The 18,099-nt window shown below is 47.9% G+C and overlaps 1 protein-coding gene across 4 annotated transcripts in view; it reads left to right on the plus strand.

The window, feature by feature from the left end:
* The window catches only part of CCDC142 (coiled-coil domain containing 142), a 36,003-nt gene extending 19,443 nt beyond the window's left edge, over positions 1-16,560 (plus strand). For all 4 annotated transcript variants that reach the window (XM_060779503.2, XM_060779505.2, XM_060779504.2 and 1 more), the window contains 8 exons: positions 1,902-1,988; positions 2,150-2,317; positions 4,122-4,279; positions 6,557-6,697; positions 7,617-7,731; positions 10,624-10,801; positions 10,913-11,121; positions 15,894-16,560. In XM_060779503.2, the coding sequence (XP_060635486.2) occupies positions 1,902-1,988; positions 2,150-2,317; positions 4,122-4,279; positions 6,557-6,697; positions 7,617-7,731; positions 10,624-10,801; positions 10,913-11,121; positions 15,894-16,180 (1,343 nt within the window). In that variant the 3' untranslated portion in view covers positions 16,181-16,560. The remainder of the gene's footprint in view (positions 1-1,901; positions 1,989-2,149; positions 2,318-4,121; positions 4,280-6,556; positions 6,698-7,616; positions 7,732-10,623; positions 10,802-10,912; positions 11,122-15,893) is intronic.
* Positions 16,561-18,099: the final 1,539 nt, after the last annotated feature.

The following is an 18,099-nucleotide window of genomic DNA, read 5'->3' on the forward strand; positions in this document are numbered from 1 at the left end:
ATTGTCGAAGGCTTTCATGGCTGGAATCACTAGGTTCTTGTGGGTTTTTTCGGGCTATAGGGCCATGTTCTAGAGGCATTTCTCCTGACGTTTCGCCTGCATCTATGGCAAGCATCCTCAGAGGTAGTGAGGGGGAAGCAGGAATATTGCATTCAATATTGCATTCAATTCAAGAAGCAGGAATATTGCATTCAAACCCTCACTACCTCTGAGGATGCTTGCCATAGATGCAGGCGAAACGTCAGGAGAAATGCCTCTAGAACATGGCCCTATAGCCCGAAAAAAAACCCACAAGAACCTAGTTGTGGATTGTTTTAATTGTGATAACTGTTTTTAACTATGGTTTTGTATATTATGTGTAAAGTGTATAGGCATCGAATTGTGCCTTTTTTTGTAAGCCGCCATGAGTCCTCCCTCGGGGGGTTGAGAAGGGCGGGGTAAAAATACCTGTAATAAATAAATAAATAAAATTATTCCCTATAATATTATTTATTTATTTATTTATTACTGTGCTTATATACCGCTGTTTCTCAGCCTAAATTGGTGACTCAACGCGGTTTACAACACAACGACAAGCAGCAATATTCCATTAAAAAGCATAAAAACACATACACAATACACGATATTATTGGGCTACCAATAATAATCCAATGCATCTCTTAATTGTAGTCGCAATCCAATTTCGTCGTCTGTGATTAACCAATCCTTGTTCATCAGTTTCGTTGCACCAAATTAATCGAATGCTTGTTTAAACATCCATGTCTTCAACCTTTTTCGAAATACCATCAGCGAAGGGGCTGATCTCACCTCTATGGGGAGGGCATTCCAAAGCCGAGGGGCCACCACAGAAAAGGCCCTGTCTCTCGTTCCCGCCAGCCGCACCTGTGAAGCAGGCGGGATAGAGAGCAGGGCCTCCCCAGAAGATCTTAGGGTCCTGGTGGGCTGATAGGCCGAGATACGTTCAGATAGATAAGTTGGGCCAGAACCGTAAGCACCAAAGTACAGAAACTTGAAGAGCCAACAATTGGGAGGAAAAATGTATTGTCGAAGGCTTTCATGGCTGGAATCACTCAGTTCTTCTGGGTTTTTTCGGGCTATATGGCCATGTTCTAGAGGCATTTTCTCCTGACGTTTCGCCTGCATCTATGGCAAGCATCCCCAGAGGTGAGAACTCCAACTAGTCCAGCGGGAGGCAGCCAGACTGCTCACCGGGGAGTCATACAGGGAGCATACCACCCTCCTGTTGTGTCAGCTCCACTGGTTGCTGATCCATTTCTGAGCACAATTCAAAGTGCTGGTTTTGGCCTCCAAAACCCTATACGGTTCCGGCCCAGTGTATCTGTCCGAATGGATCTCCCTCTACGTCCCACCCCGAAGTCTAAGATCTTCTCTGAGGTGAGGTGACCTCACCTCTGAGGATGCTTGCCATAGATGCAGGCGAAACGTCAGGAGAAATGTCTCTAGAACAGGGGTCAGGAACCTTCGGCCCTCCAGGTGTGGTGGACTTCAACTCCCACAATTCCTTGAGGCTCGGCATTCGCCCCAAAGGCTTACCTTGGCCTCAAGGAATTGTGGGAGTTGAAGTCCACCACACCTGGAGGGCCGAAGGTTCCCCATGCCTGCTCTAGAACATGGCCATATAGCCCGAAAAAACCCACAAGAACTGAATTGGGAGCAACATTATACACAAACTGCTTTAAGGAAGGGGCAAAGAGGGACCTTCATTCGTCTTAGTTGAATGCCCAGCTCCTTGAAGGCCCATTTCCAGAGAAAGGGGCTTAAGGACCACCAAAGTCTTGCTTAGGGTCCCTAGGAGAATCCTTCAGCAGCCTGGGATGGGAATGAGTGCCTTCCTGCCTGACTTTTCTGCTTCCTCTCCTAAATGTTCCTCCGCATTGCAGCGCACCTGCCCCGCGAGAGTGCCGAGGAGCTGAGCGCATTGGCGCTTCACCTGCTTCTGCAAGACGTCCGCCAGCACTGGGACCAAGGTATCAGGGTTTAGCTGTGTGCAATTTGGGATTCTGTGCATCTGTCACAGGGGAGGCAGGGGTCTTCCTGTCCCAAATATGCACTTTGTGCCAGGGCTGTTCCTGGGTCAGGTAGGCACCTTCTACCAGTCTCCAACCATCTCTGATCCTTCCTGGTCCAGCTTTCTGCCACGCTCTGGGCTCCGGCCTCACCGACAAATGCATGGCCAAGCCAGCCGTCCCCGGCGCCGACGCTGCCCACAGCCAGACTGCGCAGCGGTTGCAGAGCCTCTACCTGCCGCTGAACTTCACTCTTGGCTGCCTGGACACCACGTCTGCCAGGAGTGCCGGTAAGCAAGTGGCAGAACGTGGGAGGCCTGGGCAGGTTGCTGTTGGGCAAGTGGACTTATTAACAAAATATCTTTTTCTTGTTAATGCACTGTTTACAAGAATAAGGTTTCCATAACACAAATAAACAAATACATAGTAGTTTTACACACAGCAGCCTTCACACTGGAGCTTTCTCACACGAGGCTTCTCTCACACAGAGGTTTACCTCACACTCTTCAGGATGACACTAGCTTTGGCCCACTGACTCTAACAGGTTTCGGCCTACTCACTCTCCTCAGGACGACACTAGCTTTGGCCCACTGACTCTAACAGGCTTCGGCCTACTCACGCTCTGCAGGATGACACTAACTTTGGCCCACTGACTCTTAACAGGCTTCGGCCTACTCACTCTCCTCAGGAGGACACTAGCTTTGGCCCACTGACTCTAACAGGCTTCGGTCTACTCACTCTCCTCAGGATGACACTAGCTTTGGCCCACTGACTCTAACAGGCTTCGGCCTACTCACACTCTGCAGGATGACACTAACTTTGGCCCACTGACTCCAACAGGCTTTGGCCTACTCATGCTCCTCAGGACGACACTAGCTTTGGACTACTAACTAATAGGCTTCGGCCTACTCACTTTCCTCAGGGTGACACTAGCTTTGGCCCACTGACTCAAACAGGATTCGGCCTACTCACTCTCCTCAGGACACTAGCTTTGGACTACCAACTCTAACAGGCTTCAGCCTACTCACTCTCCTCAGGACAACACTAGCTTTGGTCCACTGACTCTAACAGGCTTCAGCCTACTCGCTCTCCGCAGGACAACACTAGCTTTCGCCCACTGACTCAAACAGGCTTCGGCCTACCCACCCTCCTCAGGACAACACTAGCTTTGGACTAGGTTTGGCCCACTGTCTCAAACAGGATTCGGCCTACTCACTCTCCTCAGAACACTAGCTTTAGACTACTAACTAACAGGCTTCGGCCTACCTACTCTCCTCAGGACACCAGCTTTGGACTACTAACTCTAACAGGCTTCGGCCTACTCACTTTCCTCAAAACAACACTAGCTTTGGCCCACTGACTCAAACAGGCTTCAGCCTACCCACTCTCCTCAGGACAACACTAGCTTTGGACTACTAACTCTAATAAGCTTCGGCCTACTCACTCTCTTCAGGACAAAACTAGCTTTGGCCCACTGACTCTAATAGGCTTCGGCCTACTCCCTCTCCTCAGGATGACACTGGCTTTAGCTCACTGACTCAAACAGGCTTCAGCCTACTCACTCTCCTCAGGACGACACTGGCTTTAGCTCACTGACTCAAACAGGCTTCGGCCTACTCACTCTCCTCAGGACGACACTGGCTTTAGCTCACTGACTCAAACAGGCTTAGGCCTACTCACTCTCCTCAGGACGACACTGACTCTAACAGGCTTCAGCCTACTCAATCTCCTCAGGACAACACTAGCTTTGGCAAACTGACTCTAAGGGACTTTGTCCTACTCACTCTCTGCAGGACGGCACTAACTTTGACCCACTGACTCTTACAGACTTCGGCCTACTCACTCTCCTCAGGACGACACTAGCTTTGGCTCACTGACTCTAACAGGCTTCGGCCTACTCACTCTCCTCAGGACGACACTGACTCGTACAGGCTTCGGCCTACTCACTCTCCACTTTGGCCCACTGACTTGAACAGGGTTCAGCCTACTCACTCGTTCAGTGCCCTACTCACACTTTTGTAATCCTGACAGTTGCAACTGGGAGCAAGCATCCCCGCGAATGGCTTGTGCACTGATGCGTTCCTCTCGTTTCAGGCGAGGGTCTCCTCCCCGCCGGCCTCCGCCTGGAGCTGCTCTCCCTCTCGGCGGCCACCGCTCACGCCTCCTGCTTCTGGGTCATGAGCAAGGCATACCAGTACCTGGCCTCCTGGTCCCTCAGCCAGTTCCTCCTCGTGACGCAAGGGGACTTGCAGGCAAGTGGGGGAAGGAATCCATAAATACATACATAAACAAACTTTGTTTGCATCCCGCCCTGTCTCCCCAAGGAGACGCAGGGCAGGTAACAACAAAAAATGGCAAAACATTCAATACCATAGTACAGTCATAAATAAAAGTACAAATAATGAACCAAGTAGAGAGGTGTGGGGATGGAGTTGCAGGGAAATGCTAACCACCGGGGCCTGAATGAATGAATGAATTGTATTCTTACAGTCACAAACCAGGAGTGTAAAACTTCAAAACATTAAAAACAGAGTTGCTTTTTTAAAATTAAGGCCTGAAATTCACAATAGTAAAAGCAGAAAGTCCATAATATGGAGTCGATCTACACAACTTCATATATGACGCTTATAAAATCTGTGGCTATGGATAGTAAAATGAATAAGTTGCTTTTTTTCTTTAGTAAAATGAAGCAAGTTACAACTTTATCCACTCAAATCATCCACACACCTGTCGCAGCTCAGGATAGATTCACCTTGCTCAGAACAACACCACACTCCAAGGCTGTAGGTTTTGTAGTTTATTGAAGAAAAAGCAAAATCATGAACATGGAAATAAGGTTGCAAAAGTTCAATAGCCAAAACAGAATCTTAAATGCAAAGTTTCCAAGGTCCAGAGGCAAATAATATGAGATATAATCCACAAGCATGGGTCAAACAAGAATCCATGGCGGCATGACAAAGTCCCCAGAAGCCAAGATCAAAACCAAAGTCCCAAAGAGCCAAGGCTTTCCTCAAAAGCCGAGGCAATTCCAGAGAAGTTAACAGGGTTTAAGCAAAGTTGCACTGACAAAGGGTTGACCAGGCAGAACATTAAATATGTTTCCCTAGCATGAAAGCATTACGTTGACCTCGAACTTCCTGTTTGTTGGCAAGCCGAGCACTTCGGCGTACCCTTAATAGCAAACAGTCCTCCCTAATCAAATCTCCATCACCTTGAAGGCCGAATACCTCATTATCCTGGGACTGGTCACTCTGGGAACCGAGAAGCACTGATCTCCCAGATGGAGCGGCCGACTCCTCCACCTGCAGCTGTGAAGTTTCACTGAAATCATGACCTTCATCTGAAACAACATTTCTTTCTCTGGGAAACAGAAATGCTGTCTCTTCTTCAGAATCAACAGTGTCTGCCATTGCATCATTCTTAACCTATTAAAATGCTTTCTCAGATAAGGAATTTGCTATTAAGGCTCTCACCCGTCTGTCGATTTGTGTCCACGCTTCATACCCATCATGATCAGCTTGGGGTCGATCTTGTTGACAGACTTGTTGACAGACCTCACAACCTCTGAGGATGCTTGCCATAGATGCAGGCGAAACGTCAGGAGAAATGCCTCTAGAACAGGGGTAGGGAACCTTCGGCTCTCCAGGTGTGGTGGACTTCAACTCCCACAATTCCTTGAGGCTCGTGTAAGCCTTTGGGGTGAATGCCGAGCCTCAAGAAATTGTGGGAGTTGAAGTCCACCACACCTGGAGAGCCGAAGGTTCCCTACCCCTGCTCTAGAACATGGCTCTATAGCCCGAAAAAACCCACAAGAACCTAGTGATTCCAGCCATGAAAGCCTTCGACAATACACAGACTTTGGTTTGCTTTGAATACAGAAGTAGCTCCAATTTCTTCTTCCAAGTCGAATAATTACGAGGGTTGAATGAAAAGTAATGCCTCCACCTTCGTAACTCCTCAACAGATCGTAACTCCTCAAAAAAATCACAAAAGGTTTATTTACAATAAGAAATAACTGCATTTCTTAACTGGGTCTGAGCTACTCTAACACCCACCTCTTCTAAGGCTTCAGGAGAGGGAAAAACTCAATCACTACATCTCTCCTGATACACAAGCTGAGAGAGATCTCAAAGCACACAGCACATATGCTCCATAAGTAAAGTGTAAGAAGGCAGAGTCAAAAAGGCCTGCAGTAGAAAAGTATACATTTTAAACAACCAATCATTCAGGAGACATGGGGGAAGGGAAAACCTTAGTCTATACTAAACTATCTGCTCCTCATTGAGGACTTGAGACTTGGACAGTGTGGGGTGGAATTCCAACAAGAGGAAGGAGCAACTCCTCTCGCTATTGCTCTGTCTTTCCCAACTTGGCCCAGGATGTGTTATGTGTGTTGTCTGGAACCTGTGTGTGAGCGGATTTAATCTCCAAGGAAGGGGCAGCGGGACAGGATGCTAATCTGGATGGAAGGGTTTGCTATAGGGCCCAAGCTTCTCCCACCCTCTAAAGATTGCTCTTTCTGACCACAGCTGCTGAAGGAGGAGGCGAAAGAGACGTCGGCTTTGGTTTGCCAGACCTTTGCGGAGGGCAGGAGGACACAGAGGCCGCTCCTTGCCGGCCAGGAGCAAGAACTGGCCCAGCAAGTCCACTCCACAGCCGCCAGCATTGAAGTAAGTCCAGCCTTTGGGTGGAGTGGGGTTGAGAGTGGACGGCCCTACAGCCGACCAGGTGCTATTGACCTGCAGCTCCTTCTCAGTGGGACTTACGTAGATAGGCTTTGTGGTGACTCTTGCCTTCCAAATTGGGAAGTGCCCCATGATGTACTTACTTTCTCATCGTGGTCAACTGTGAATTGCACATATGGTAGTTTCTGCACCTGAGCAGACTGCTTCAGAACCTTCTAGAACAGTGTTTCTCAACCTGGGGGTCGGGACCCCTGGGAGGGTCGCAAGGGGGTGTCAGAGGGGTCACCAAAGACCACCAGAAAAAAGTATTTTCTGTTGGTCAAGGGGGTTCTTTGCGGAAAGTTTGGCCCAATTCAATCATTGGTGGGGTTCAAATGCTCTTTGATTGTATAAATCCCAGAAACTACAACTCCCAAAGGTCAAGGTGTATTTTCCCCAAATTCCACCAGTGTTCAAATTTCGATATCCATGCCAAGTTTGGTCCAGTTCCATCATTGTTTGAGTCCACAGTGCTCTCTGGCTGTAGGTGAACTACAATTCCCAAACTCAAGGACAATGCTCACCAATTGCTTTCAGTATTTTCTATTGATCTTGGGTGTTTTGTGTGCCAAGTTTGGTTCAGTTCCATCGTTGGTGGGGTTCAGAATGCTCTTTGATTGTAGGTGAACTATAAATCGCAGCAACTACAACTCCCAAATGACAAAATCAACCCCCCACCCCACCCCACCAGTATTCAAATTTGGGCGTATAGGGTATTTGTGCCCAATTTGCTCCAGTGAATGAAAATAATAATAATAAAAACTTTGGTGGTTGGCCCCGCCCACTCTCCCCTTGCAAGTATAAGTAGCCGGTGGGTGAAGCCACCGCCTCAGTTTACTCCCCTTCCTCTGCTTCTCTTCCACAGCATTTCTCCCACAACGTGCTGAGGCTCTTCTCCTTGGACTGCAAGCGCATGTCGGCTGAGATCTTCACCCAGACCATGCCACTGGGCAAACACTGGCGCCTCGCTCTCCGGACAGGTATGGCAGCAGAACGCACGGGAGAGGGCCAGAAGAAGGTGTGGGGCAATGAATGGGCCTTCTCCATGCTGTTTGGAGGCAGACCCATTTCTCCAAGCTGGTTTTCAGGAACCCTGAGCAAAGAGGCTGCAGTGGTCCATGTTATGTTCAGTCTGCGGCCAGGATACTGGGCTGGGGAGGGCCTCTATTTCAGCCCAAGGCTTCTGCTGCATTTCAAACTGCAAAGAGATTCAAGTCACAAGAGTTCCACCCCCCAAATTGGGAAGGAAGTCCTGATATTTTGAGAGTGGGGTTGGCTTTCTTGGAGCAGGGTGGGCTCTCCAATCTGAGTGGTCTACGTCAGATAGGCATCTCTTGGGAGAGCGGTCATTGCGGATTTCTGCAGTGCTGGGTTGGATTGGACTATTTCTATTTATTCCGGGCATTTCTACCCCGCCCTTCTCACCCCCTAGGGAGGACTCAGGGCGGCTTACATCCGGCACAATTTGATGCCAACAATTACAATAAAAATGCAAATAACAATAAACACAATAGTTAAAAACATACAATTAATACAATATCAACTAAAAAGCCGATGTACAGCCCGCGTTTATTGAGTTCTAAAATCCGTCAATCCATTTAGCATTACCATAATCCTTTCCAACTCTAGTCATCATTACCTTGTTAGTCTGCCAGATTACCCAAATGCCTGGTCCCATATCCATGTCTTCAGCTTCCTTCTGAAGGAGAGGAGAGATGTTGACGACCTGATTTCCCCGGGGAGTGAATTCCACAGGCGAGAGGCCACCACTGAGAAGGCCCTGTCCCTTGTCCCCACCAGCCTCACTTGTGATAAAGGTGGGGCCGAGAGCAGTTCCTCCCCAGAAGATCTTAAACTCCGCAGTGGGACATAGAAGGAGATACGTTCGGACAGGTACACTGGGTCCTCAAACTAAGTTCAGGGTTCCTCAAACTAAAGGCCCGGGGGCCAGATATGGCCCTCCAAGGTAATTTACCCGGCCCTCGCTCAGGGTCAATCTAAGTCTGAAACGACTTGGAAGCACACAACAACAACAACAATCCTATATCATCAGCCAAAAGCAGGCCCACACTTCCCATTGAAATACTAATAAGCTTATATTTATTATAATTGTTCTTCATTTTAATTATTGTATTGTTTTAAAGTGTTTTTTGCATTACAAATAAGATATATGCAGCGTGCATAGGAATGCATTAAAAAAAATTCCAAATTATAACCCGGCCTTCTAGCAGTTTGACGGACTGTGACCTGGCCATCTGTTTAAAAAGTTTGTGGACCCCTGGACTAGGTGAATCCTTGACTTCGCAACTCTGTGGTTCTGTTATCTTAAAGCAGTGCCCATTTCTGATGCTGGGTAACCCACTAGAACAGGCATGGGCAACGCTGGACCTTCTAGATGTTTTGGACTTCAACTTCCACAATTCCTAACAGTTAGAAGTCTAAAAAAAATTGGAGGGCCCATGTTTGCCCATGCCTGCACTAGGATGTTATAAGTAATAATATAATAATAACTTTATTTATATACCCCTCTATCTCCCTGAGGGGAGTCAGAGCGGTTATCAAGTAACATCACAAAACATAGAGAGTAAAAAACAACATAGCCATAAGATTAACAAACAAAATATAAGCATAAAAATTGTCGCCATAACACATATATTAAAAGTAATCCTGCCTGTTCAAGACAATTAAAAAATTTAAAAGGCTGGGCCAAGATTTGTGCAAGCCCAAAAATTCTTGGGGCCCGGGAATTAAGTGCAATGCTATGGCAGGCAACAATAATATTAGGTACGGATCTGTGGCTGTTCATTCTGGGGTGGCTGAGGCTTTTCTCTAAGGACACAGCTAGCTTGTGCCACCCAAGGCCTCTGTAGTTGACTGCTAATACCCCCCCCCCTCCCTCTATTAGTGGCAGCCATCAGGCACATCCCAATTCCAAACGGAAAAGGAGCTCCCTTTCTCCATGCCAAGGCTCTGCCGGTATGCAAGCAGAGGTGAACCAAAACAAACACCCAGCTTGTGTTAAACTGTTTAATTAAAGCAGCTCTTATTGCCTGGCGGTTTTCATAGGCCAAAATATAGAACATAAAGATAGCACTCAGCCACAGAATATAAAATAAAGACTGACAGCAAACACCGATAAAGGTTTGAGAGAACACCGTAGTCAAAGAGTCCAGTCCAGTGGTCAAATGCCAAGAGTTCAGTGAGTAAAGTCCAGGGAGCAAGAGTCTATACCGTAGTCAAAAGCCAGTCCAGAGATTCAAGGTTCCAGGGTTCCAAGAGTTCAGGAGACGGCTCTTGGATACTGAAAATCCAACAAACCTGGGGGGAAGCCATCAGCATCTACCACCAAAATATGACAAAACCAGGATTCCAAGAGTTCAGGAGACAGGTCTGAATACTGAAAATCCACAAACTTGGGAGAAAAAACAGCAGCATCTACCACCAAAATAGGACAGTTACTTTTCTCCGAAAGATCAGTCCCCAGGCTAGCTCCTTATAACCAGCAAAACTCAACTGTGACTATCTTTTGCATGCCTTCACTCTTAATTGCTTTCACCTGTAAAATCTTACTTACAGATTACTCAGCCCTTTAGAACTAAGACTTACATTAACCACTTCAATCACTAACTGTTAAACCTGCCACCACCAACTACCTTACTTACTTACTTAGGCGATCCCTCATAGTCCGAGGATGATGGTTCTCCAAGAGTGGTATCCTGGGGGTGGATCCATAGGTGGCTGTAGAGCCTTATTCTTCAACTGCAAAACATGATACATGACACTGCCATTGGCCAGCCTTGGGGAGGGGGAGGAAAGATGGGGGTCTGGATGCCACGTGGTCCCCCAGGTTCATCCTACCCGTCTCCCCACAGAGCTGCCCGCCTCCCCCAGCGAGTATGCATCTGCCGCTGCTCAGACGGTGCTGGGCCAGGTGCTGCAGGGGATCCAGCTTCTTCCCCACGAGGCCCAGGGGCCGGCCCTCAGCCAGGTCACTACGGCCTTCCTGGAGGCTTGGATGGACCATATCCTGGCCCAGAAGATCAAGTTCAGGTGAGTTGCCAGCCCCAGAGACTGGCAAGAGAGCTTCTGCATGCGGCCCAGAGGGTTCCTCTCCATCTGACCAGCGGCCTTTCTTTCTTTCTGCCCCACCCCACCCCCCAGTCTGCAGGGGGCGCTTCAGCTGAAGCAGGACTTCGACCTGGTGCGGGAGCTGCTGCAGTCGGAGGACTACGGACTCTCCCCCGAGATCCGGCAGCGGGTGCTCTCTCTCCGCGTCTTCCAGCAGACGGACAATGCCATTGCCTGCCTCCTCCAGCAGCCCAGCAAGGCCCCCCTGCCCTCCAACACCTGGGGGGCCTTCCACAAGTGCTGTGAGTGGACCTTCCTCCCTCCTTCCCCTCCCAGCAGGGTGTGTTTTGCACAAGTGGATCCCGATCAGCTAGGAAGGCTTCTGGGTGCTAAACTGGGTGCTCAACTTGCAGCGGCTGCATCCTGGCTCAGCCTAACTCCACATTCAAAGAGGAGGATCCAGCTGACTAATGGGGAGGATGTCAGTGGCATCACTTCACAGCAAGGCAAGGAAACACGATCATCACAGCCACCTTTAGGCTATAAACTACTTTATTTACAGCTATAAACATTAAAAGCTTAATACACTAAGCACATCGTAAAACCGCTTCCTCTCCGTCCGGTAGCTACATCGCGAACACACAGAACACGCTGTTATCAGTACTAGTCCACACCTCCTGCATTCCAGAGTGACGTATAACATACAACGCTGTATCCATTGCTCTATACACATTGATTTATGACATCTAGGAATGCCGCTCCCTCCATGGTACAATTAACTCTTTCCACACAGGAAATACACTCGGCACATAGCATTACATTTTAAACATACATACATACTTTGAAATCTACATTACACATTGCAAACCACTTCAACAGAGGATGCCAGGCCTCCCAGGTTCTCTGGCCTGATTCAGATTGATAACTGTGTCATATAGTCTCCCTGGAGTGACAGATCTCCTCACTCTCAGGCAGGCAGAGCTTATGTAGCTCTTGATAGACGCACTGGTTCACCTGGGAAAATGTCCTATACCACATGAGGAAGGGCTGAAGAAAGAGTGTCTCTGCGCATGCAATGCTTCTGCTCCTTTCCCTGGCTTTGACACTTGAGCTGGTTTTGTGGATGAGAGGGTGACAAGCGGAAAATGGTGTGGAACCTGGCAGGTCCTGTTGCACCATTTCCCCAATCACAGCCACTATTCCTCTCTCCCTCTTTCCCATCGTAGTTAACTGTGAATTGCACATATGGTAGTTTATTTATTTATTTATTTATTTATTATTTATTTGGGGTTCTTTTACCCCGCCCTTCTCACCCCGAAGGGGACTCAGGGCAGCTTACAAAAGCAAAGGCACAATTTGATGCCTGCATCATAAAGACAATCAAACACAGAATTACATCAATACACAGTTAACAACAAATATACATTATAACCATAAAATCAATAAAACCAAATACAAACCCAATTTCTCCTCTTACATGGGCAGCGTTCGCTACTCATAGATCTAGTTTTACGTTCCACTTCATCAATCCTGCTGGTCTTACACGCCTGGTTGTCTGATTTAGTTGCCGGAGTGCCCAAAGGCCTGGTCCCATAACCAAGTCTTCACCCTTCTCCTAAAGGCGAGGAGGGATGATGATGCCCTGATTTCCCCCGGGAGTGAGTTCCACAGGTGAGGGGCCACCACTGAGAAAGCCCTGCTCCTCGTCCCCACCAGCCTCACTTGTGACAGTGGTGGGGTCGAGAGCAGGGCCTCCCCAGATGATCTCAGACTCCGAGGTGGGACGTAGAGGGAGATACGTTCGGACAGATACACTGGACCGGAACCGTACAGGGTTTTGTAGGTCAAAACCAGCACCTTGAATTGTGCTCGGAACTGAATCGGCAGCCAGTGGAGCTGGCACAACAGGGGGGTGGTGTGCTCCCTGTATGTCGCTCCGGTGGGCAATCTGGCTGCCGCTCGTTGGACTAGTTGAAGTTTCCGAACAGTCTTCAAGGGCAACCCCACGTAGAGCGCATTGCAGTAGTCTATTCGGGATGTAACAAGAGCGTGGACCACCGTGGCCAGATCAGACTTCCCAAAGTACGGGCGCAACTGGTGCACAAGTTTTAATTGCGCAAAAGCTCTCCCGGCCACCGCTGAGACCTGGGGTTCCAGGCTCAGCGATGAGTCCAGGATCACTCCCAGTTTCTGCGCCTGAGCAGACAGCTTTGGAACCTTCTAGAACCCAGGTTCTCAACCTGGGATCGCTGGGCCATTTTCTAGGGGTCGCAAAGGTGCCCCCTCCGCCTCCTCAAAATGGCTGCCGGCTTTCCAGGTCAGCTCCTCCACCTTGTCAGCTCCTCCACCGGCCGGCAGGAGAGCAAGTCCCCAAACTTCTCCAGTATTTTATGCTGGTCATGGGAGTTCTGTATGCCAAGTTTGGATCAATTCCATGATTGTCGGAGTTCAAAATACTCTTTAATGACATGGGAACTATATTCCCAAGCAGCTGCAACTCTCAAATGTCAGGGTCTATTTTCCGCAAATGTCTCCAGTATTTTCTGTTGGTCATGGGAGTCTTGTATGCCAAGTTTAGTTCAATTCAATCATTGGTGAAGTTCAGAATGCTCTTTGATGGCAGGTGAACTATAAATCCTAGCAAATACAACTCCCGAATGTCAAGATCTATTTTCCCCAAACTCCACCAGTGTTCACATTTGGGCATATTGAGTATTCGTGCCACGTTTGGTCCAGATCCATAGTTGTTTGGGTCCACAATGCTCTCCAGATGTAGGTGAACTACATAGAATCATAGAATCAAAGAGTTGGAAGAGACCTCTTGGGCCATCCAGTCCAACCCCATTCTGCCAAGAAGCAGGAATATTGCATTCAAATCACCCCTGACAGATGGCCATCCAGCCTCTGTTTAAAAGCTTCCAAAGAAGGAGCCTCCACCACACTCTGGGGCAGAGAGTTCCACTGCTGAACGGCTCTCACAGTCAGGAAGTTTTTCCTCATGTTCAGATGGAATCTCCTCTCTTGTAGTTTGAAGCCATTGTTCCGCGTCCTAGTCTCCAGGGAAGCAGAAAATAAGCTTGCTCCCTCCTCCCTGTGGCTTCCTCTCACATATTTATACATGGCTATCATATCTCCTCTCAGCTTTCTCTTCTTCAGGCTAAACTTGCCCAGTTCCCTAAGCCGCTCCTCATAGGGCTTGTTCTCCAGACCCTTGATCATTTTAGTCGCCCTCCTCTGGACACATTCCAGCTTGTCAATATCTCTCTTGAATCACCGTCAATTCCTCCCAAACCACTCCAGTATTTTTTGTTTGACATGGGAGTTCTGTGTGGAGTCTCAGTGGTCTCTGGAAGTCAGAGCTGAATCGATTGAAGATACTGCAAATCCCATCATCTGTTTTCCCCCAAACATATTTTTTCTGATTAATCACAATGCTTTAATTATGAATTTGTAACAATGAAAACACATCCTGCATATCACATATTTACATTACGATTCATAACAGTAGCAAAATTACAGTTATAAAGGAGCAACGTAAATACCGTATATACTTGAGTATAAGCCGACCCAAATATAAGCCGAGGCACCAAATTTTACCAAACAAAACTGGGAAAACGTATTGACTTGAGTATAAGCCGAAGGTGGGAAATGCAGGAGCTACTGGTAAATTTCAAAATAAAAATAGATACAATACAATTACATTAATTGAAGCATCAGCAGGTTAAATGTTTTGAATATTTACATAAAACTATAATTTAAGATAAGACTATGGAACTCTGATTAAACCATTATTCTAACCTTCTTCAATGTAAACGTGCTTGCAAATAAAAATAGAGTAAAATAATAAATGTAATAATACCACTACTACTACTAATAATAATAGAGTAAAATATTTTTTTAATCAATGTAATAACAACAACAACAACAACAACAACAATAATACATTTATTATGTATTTCTAACAGGGTAAAATAATAAATAACCTTGACTCGAATATAAGATATTGACAAGCTGGAATGTGTCCAGAGGAGGGCGACTAAAATGATCAAGGGTCTGGAGAACAAGCCCTATGAGGAGCGGCTTAGGGAACTGGGCATGTTTAGCCTGAAGAAGAGAAGGCTGAGAGGAGATATGATAGCCATGTATAAATATGTGAGAGGAAGCCACAGGGAGGAGGAGGGAGCAAGCTTGTTTTCTGCCTCCTTGGAGACTAGGACGCAAGGGAACAATGGCTTCAAACTACAAGAGAGGAGGTTCCATCTGAACATGAGGAAGAACTTCCTGACTGTGAGAGCTGTTCAGCAGTGGAACTCTCTGCCCCGGAGTGTGGTGGAGGCTCCTTCTTTGGAAGCTTTGAAGCAGAGGCTGGATGGCCATTTGTCAGGGGTGGTTTGAATGCAATATTCCTGCTTCTTGGCAGAATGGGGTTGGACTGGATGGCCCAGGAGGTCTCTTCCAACTCTTTGATTCTATGATTCTATGATTGTTTGAGTCCACAATGCTCTCTGGATGTAGGTGAACTACAACTTCCAAACTCAAGGATCAATGCCCACCAAACCCTTCCAGTATCTTCTCTTGGTCATGGGAGTCCTGTTTGCTAAGTTTGGTTCAATTCCATTGTTGATGGAGTTCAGAATGCTCTTGGATTGTAGGTGAACTATAAATCCCAGCAACTACAACTCCCAAATGACAAAATCAATCCCCCCTCCAATCCCACCAGTATTCAAATGTGGGCGTATCAGGAAGATACATCTTACATACTAGATATTTACATTGCAATTCATAACAGTAGCACAATTAAGGTTATGAGGTAGCAGCGAAAATAATGTTATGGTTGGGGGTCACCACAACAGGAGGACCTATACTAAAGGGGTCTTGGCATTAGAAGGGTTGAGAACTACTGTTCTAGATAGATTTGAAAAACTTTGGTGGTTGGGCCCCGCCCACTCTCCCCTTGCGAGTATAAGTAGCAGGTGGGCTACTGATGACAAGCGGAAAACAGTGCTGATCCTGGCAGGCCCTGTGGCACCATTTCCCCAATCACAGCCACCATTCCTCTCTCCCTCTCCCACAGGCTCCTCAGATGGGATCCGCACCCAGGACGGCGGCCCAGGCAGCCTCAACAGCCTGCAGAGCCTGGAAGGGTTGCCTGTTCCTCGCCCAGGGGCCGCTCTGGAGCCCCCACCGGTGGCGGTGGCCGGAGCGGCGGGGGACTTGCTGAGCCGCATGCAAGGGTCCGGCTGCAGCCCTGAGACCTACCTCAGCTCCACGCAGCAAGAGTGGCTGGCGCTGCGCTTGCATGGAGGTCGCCGCTGGAGGGTGCCCGCCCTGCCCTGCATGAGCCGGACCTCCGAGCCGTGAGCGGCTGCCCATCCCTCTCCTCATTGGTGTGCCTCTGTCCCACACGTGCCTTGCGTGACTCTTCTCTCGAGCGACACTCCGTGACCCCTTTGCTCTCATGCGGAGCCTACTTGTGCCAGCTCCCTGCCGGTGCTAAAGAAGAAGCGCTCCCCTTCTGGGTCTCTCCTTCCTCTCCTGTGTCCTCGGATGTCCAGGAAGAGGTATTTGGAGAGGAAGAGCCCCCGGGACCAACGCTGGGGCAGCCGGAGTGAGACTGTTTTGGGGTTTGCTCCTGGGTTGCTTGTTTTGTAGCAGCATCTGAGAAAATAAAAGGTTTCCTGGTACTTTGAGCATTCAAGATGGTCATGAATACTTTTAAAGCATTAAATTCACTAAAATAATTCCCAGGTATTTACTTATTTATTTACTAGCTGTCCCCTGCCACGCATTGCTGTGGCCCAGTCTGGTGATCTGGAAAATAAAGTAATGAGAAAGTGTTGGTTTCTAATATATGTAACTTCTTTATACTTGTGGGTAAACAGTATTTTCTTGCCCTGGTGAAGGGAGTTGGACTAGATGGCCTTAAGTATTTTCTATTGGTCATAGGGATTCTGTGTGGGAAGTTTGCTCCAATTCTATCGTTGGTGGGGTTCAGAATGCTTTTTGATTGTATGTGAACTATATTGTATGTCGCCAGCCAATCTCTCTCCAATGCCAGTAATACAGCTTAATGGTGTCACATTAGAAAATGTGGACCATTTCCGCTACCTTGGCAGCCACGTCTCCACCAAAGTCAACATCGACGCCGAAATACAACACCACCTGAGCTCTGCAAGTGCAGCATTTTCCAGTATGAAGCAGAGAGTGTTTGAGGACCGGGACATCCGTAGGGAGACCAAGGTGCTTGTTTATAAAGCTATTGTCCTCCCAACCCTGCTATATGCCTGTGAGACGTGGACTGTCTACAGACGTCACATGCAGCTTCTGGAACGTTTCTACCAGCGCTGCCTCCGGAAAATCCTGCAAATCTCCTGGGAAGACAAGCAGACAAACGTCAGTCTGCTGGAAGAAGCAAAGACCACCAGCATTGACGCGATGGTCCTCCAACATCAACTCCGCTGGGCCGGCCACGTTGTCCGGATACCTGACCACCGTCTCCCAAAGCAGTTGCTCTACTCCGAACTTAAGAACGGAAAACGGAACGTTGGTGGACAGGAAAAGAGATTTAAAGATGGGCTCAAAGCCAACCTTAAAAACTCTGGCATAGACACTGAGAACTGGGAAGCCCTGGCCCTTGAGCGCTCCAGCTGGAGGTCAGCTGTGACCAGCAGTACTGCAGAATTTGAGGAGGCACGAGTGGAGGGTGAAAGAGAGAAACATGCCAGGAGGAAGGCGCGTCAAGCCAACCCCGACCGAGACCGCCTTCCACCTGGAAACCAATGCCCTCACTGCGGAAGAAGATGCAGAGCAAGAATAGGGCTCCACAGCCACATACGGACCCACAAGGAAACCCATGATGGAAGACCATCTTACTCGTCCAACGAGGGATCGCCTAAGTAAGTAAGTAAATGTGAACTATAAATCCCAGTAACTGCAACTCCCAAATGTCAGGGTCTATTTCCCCCAAACTCCATCTGTGTTCATATTTGGGCATATGGAATATTTGTGCCAAATTTGGTCCAGATCCATCATTGTTTGAGTCCACAGTGCTCTCTGGATGTAGGTGAACTACAACTCCAAAACTCAAGGTCAATGCCCATCAAAGATAAAGAATTCTATTTGTCTTCAGCTGAAAAAAAAGATGGACGGTAAAAGTAAAGGTTTCCCTTGACATTAAGTTTAGTCGTGTCTGATTCTGGGGAGTGGTGCTTGTCTCAATTTCTAAGCCAAAGAGCCAGATTTGTCCATAGACACCAGCATGATTGCATGCAGCGCTGTTA

Source organism: Anolis sagrei, chromosome 5, assembly GCF_037176765.1.
Source record: "Anolis sagrei isolate rAnoSag1 chromosome 5, rAnoSag1.mat, whole genome shotgun sequence".
Taxonomy (NCBI): Eukaryota; Metazoa; Chordata; class Lepidosauria; order Squamata; family Dactyloidae; genus Anolis; species Anolis sagrei.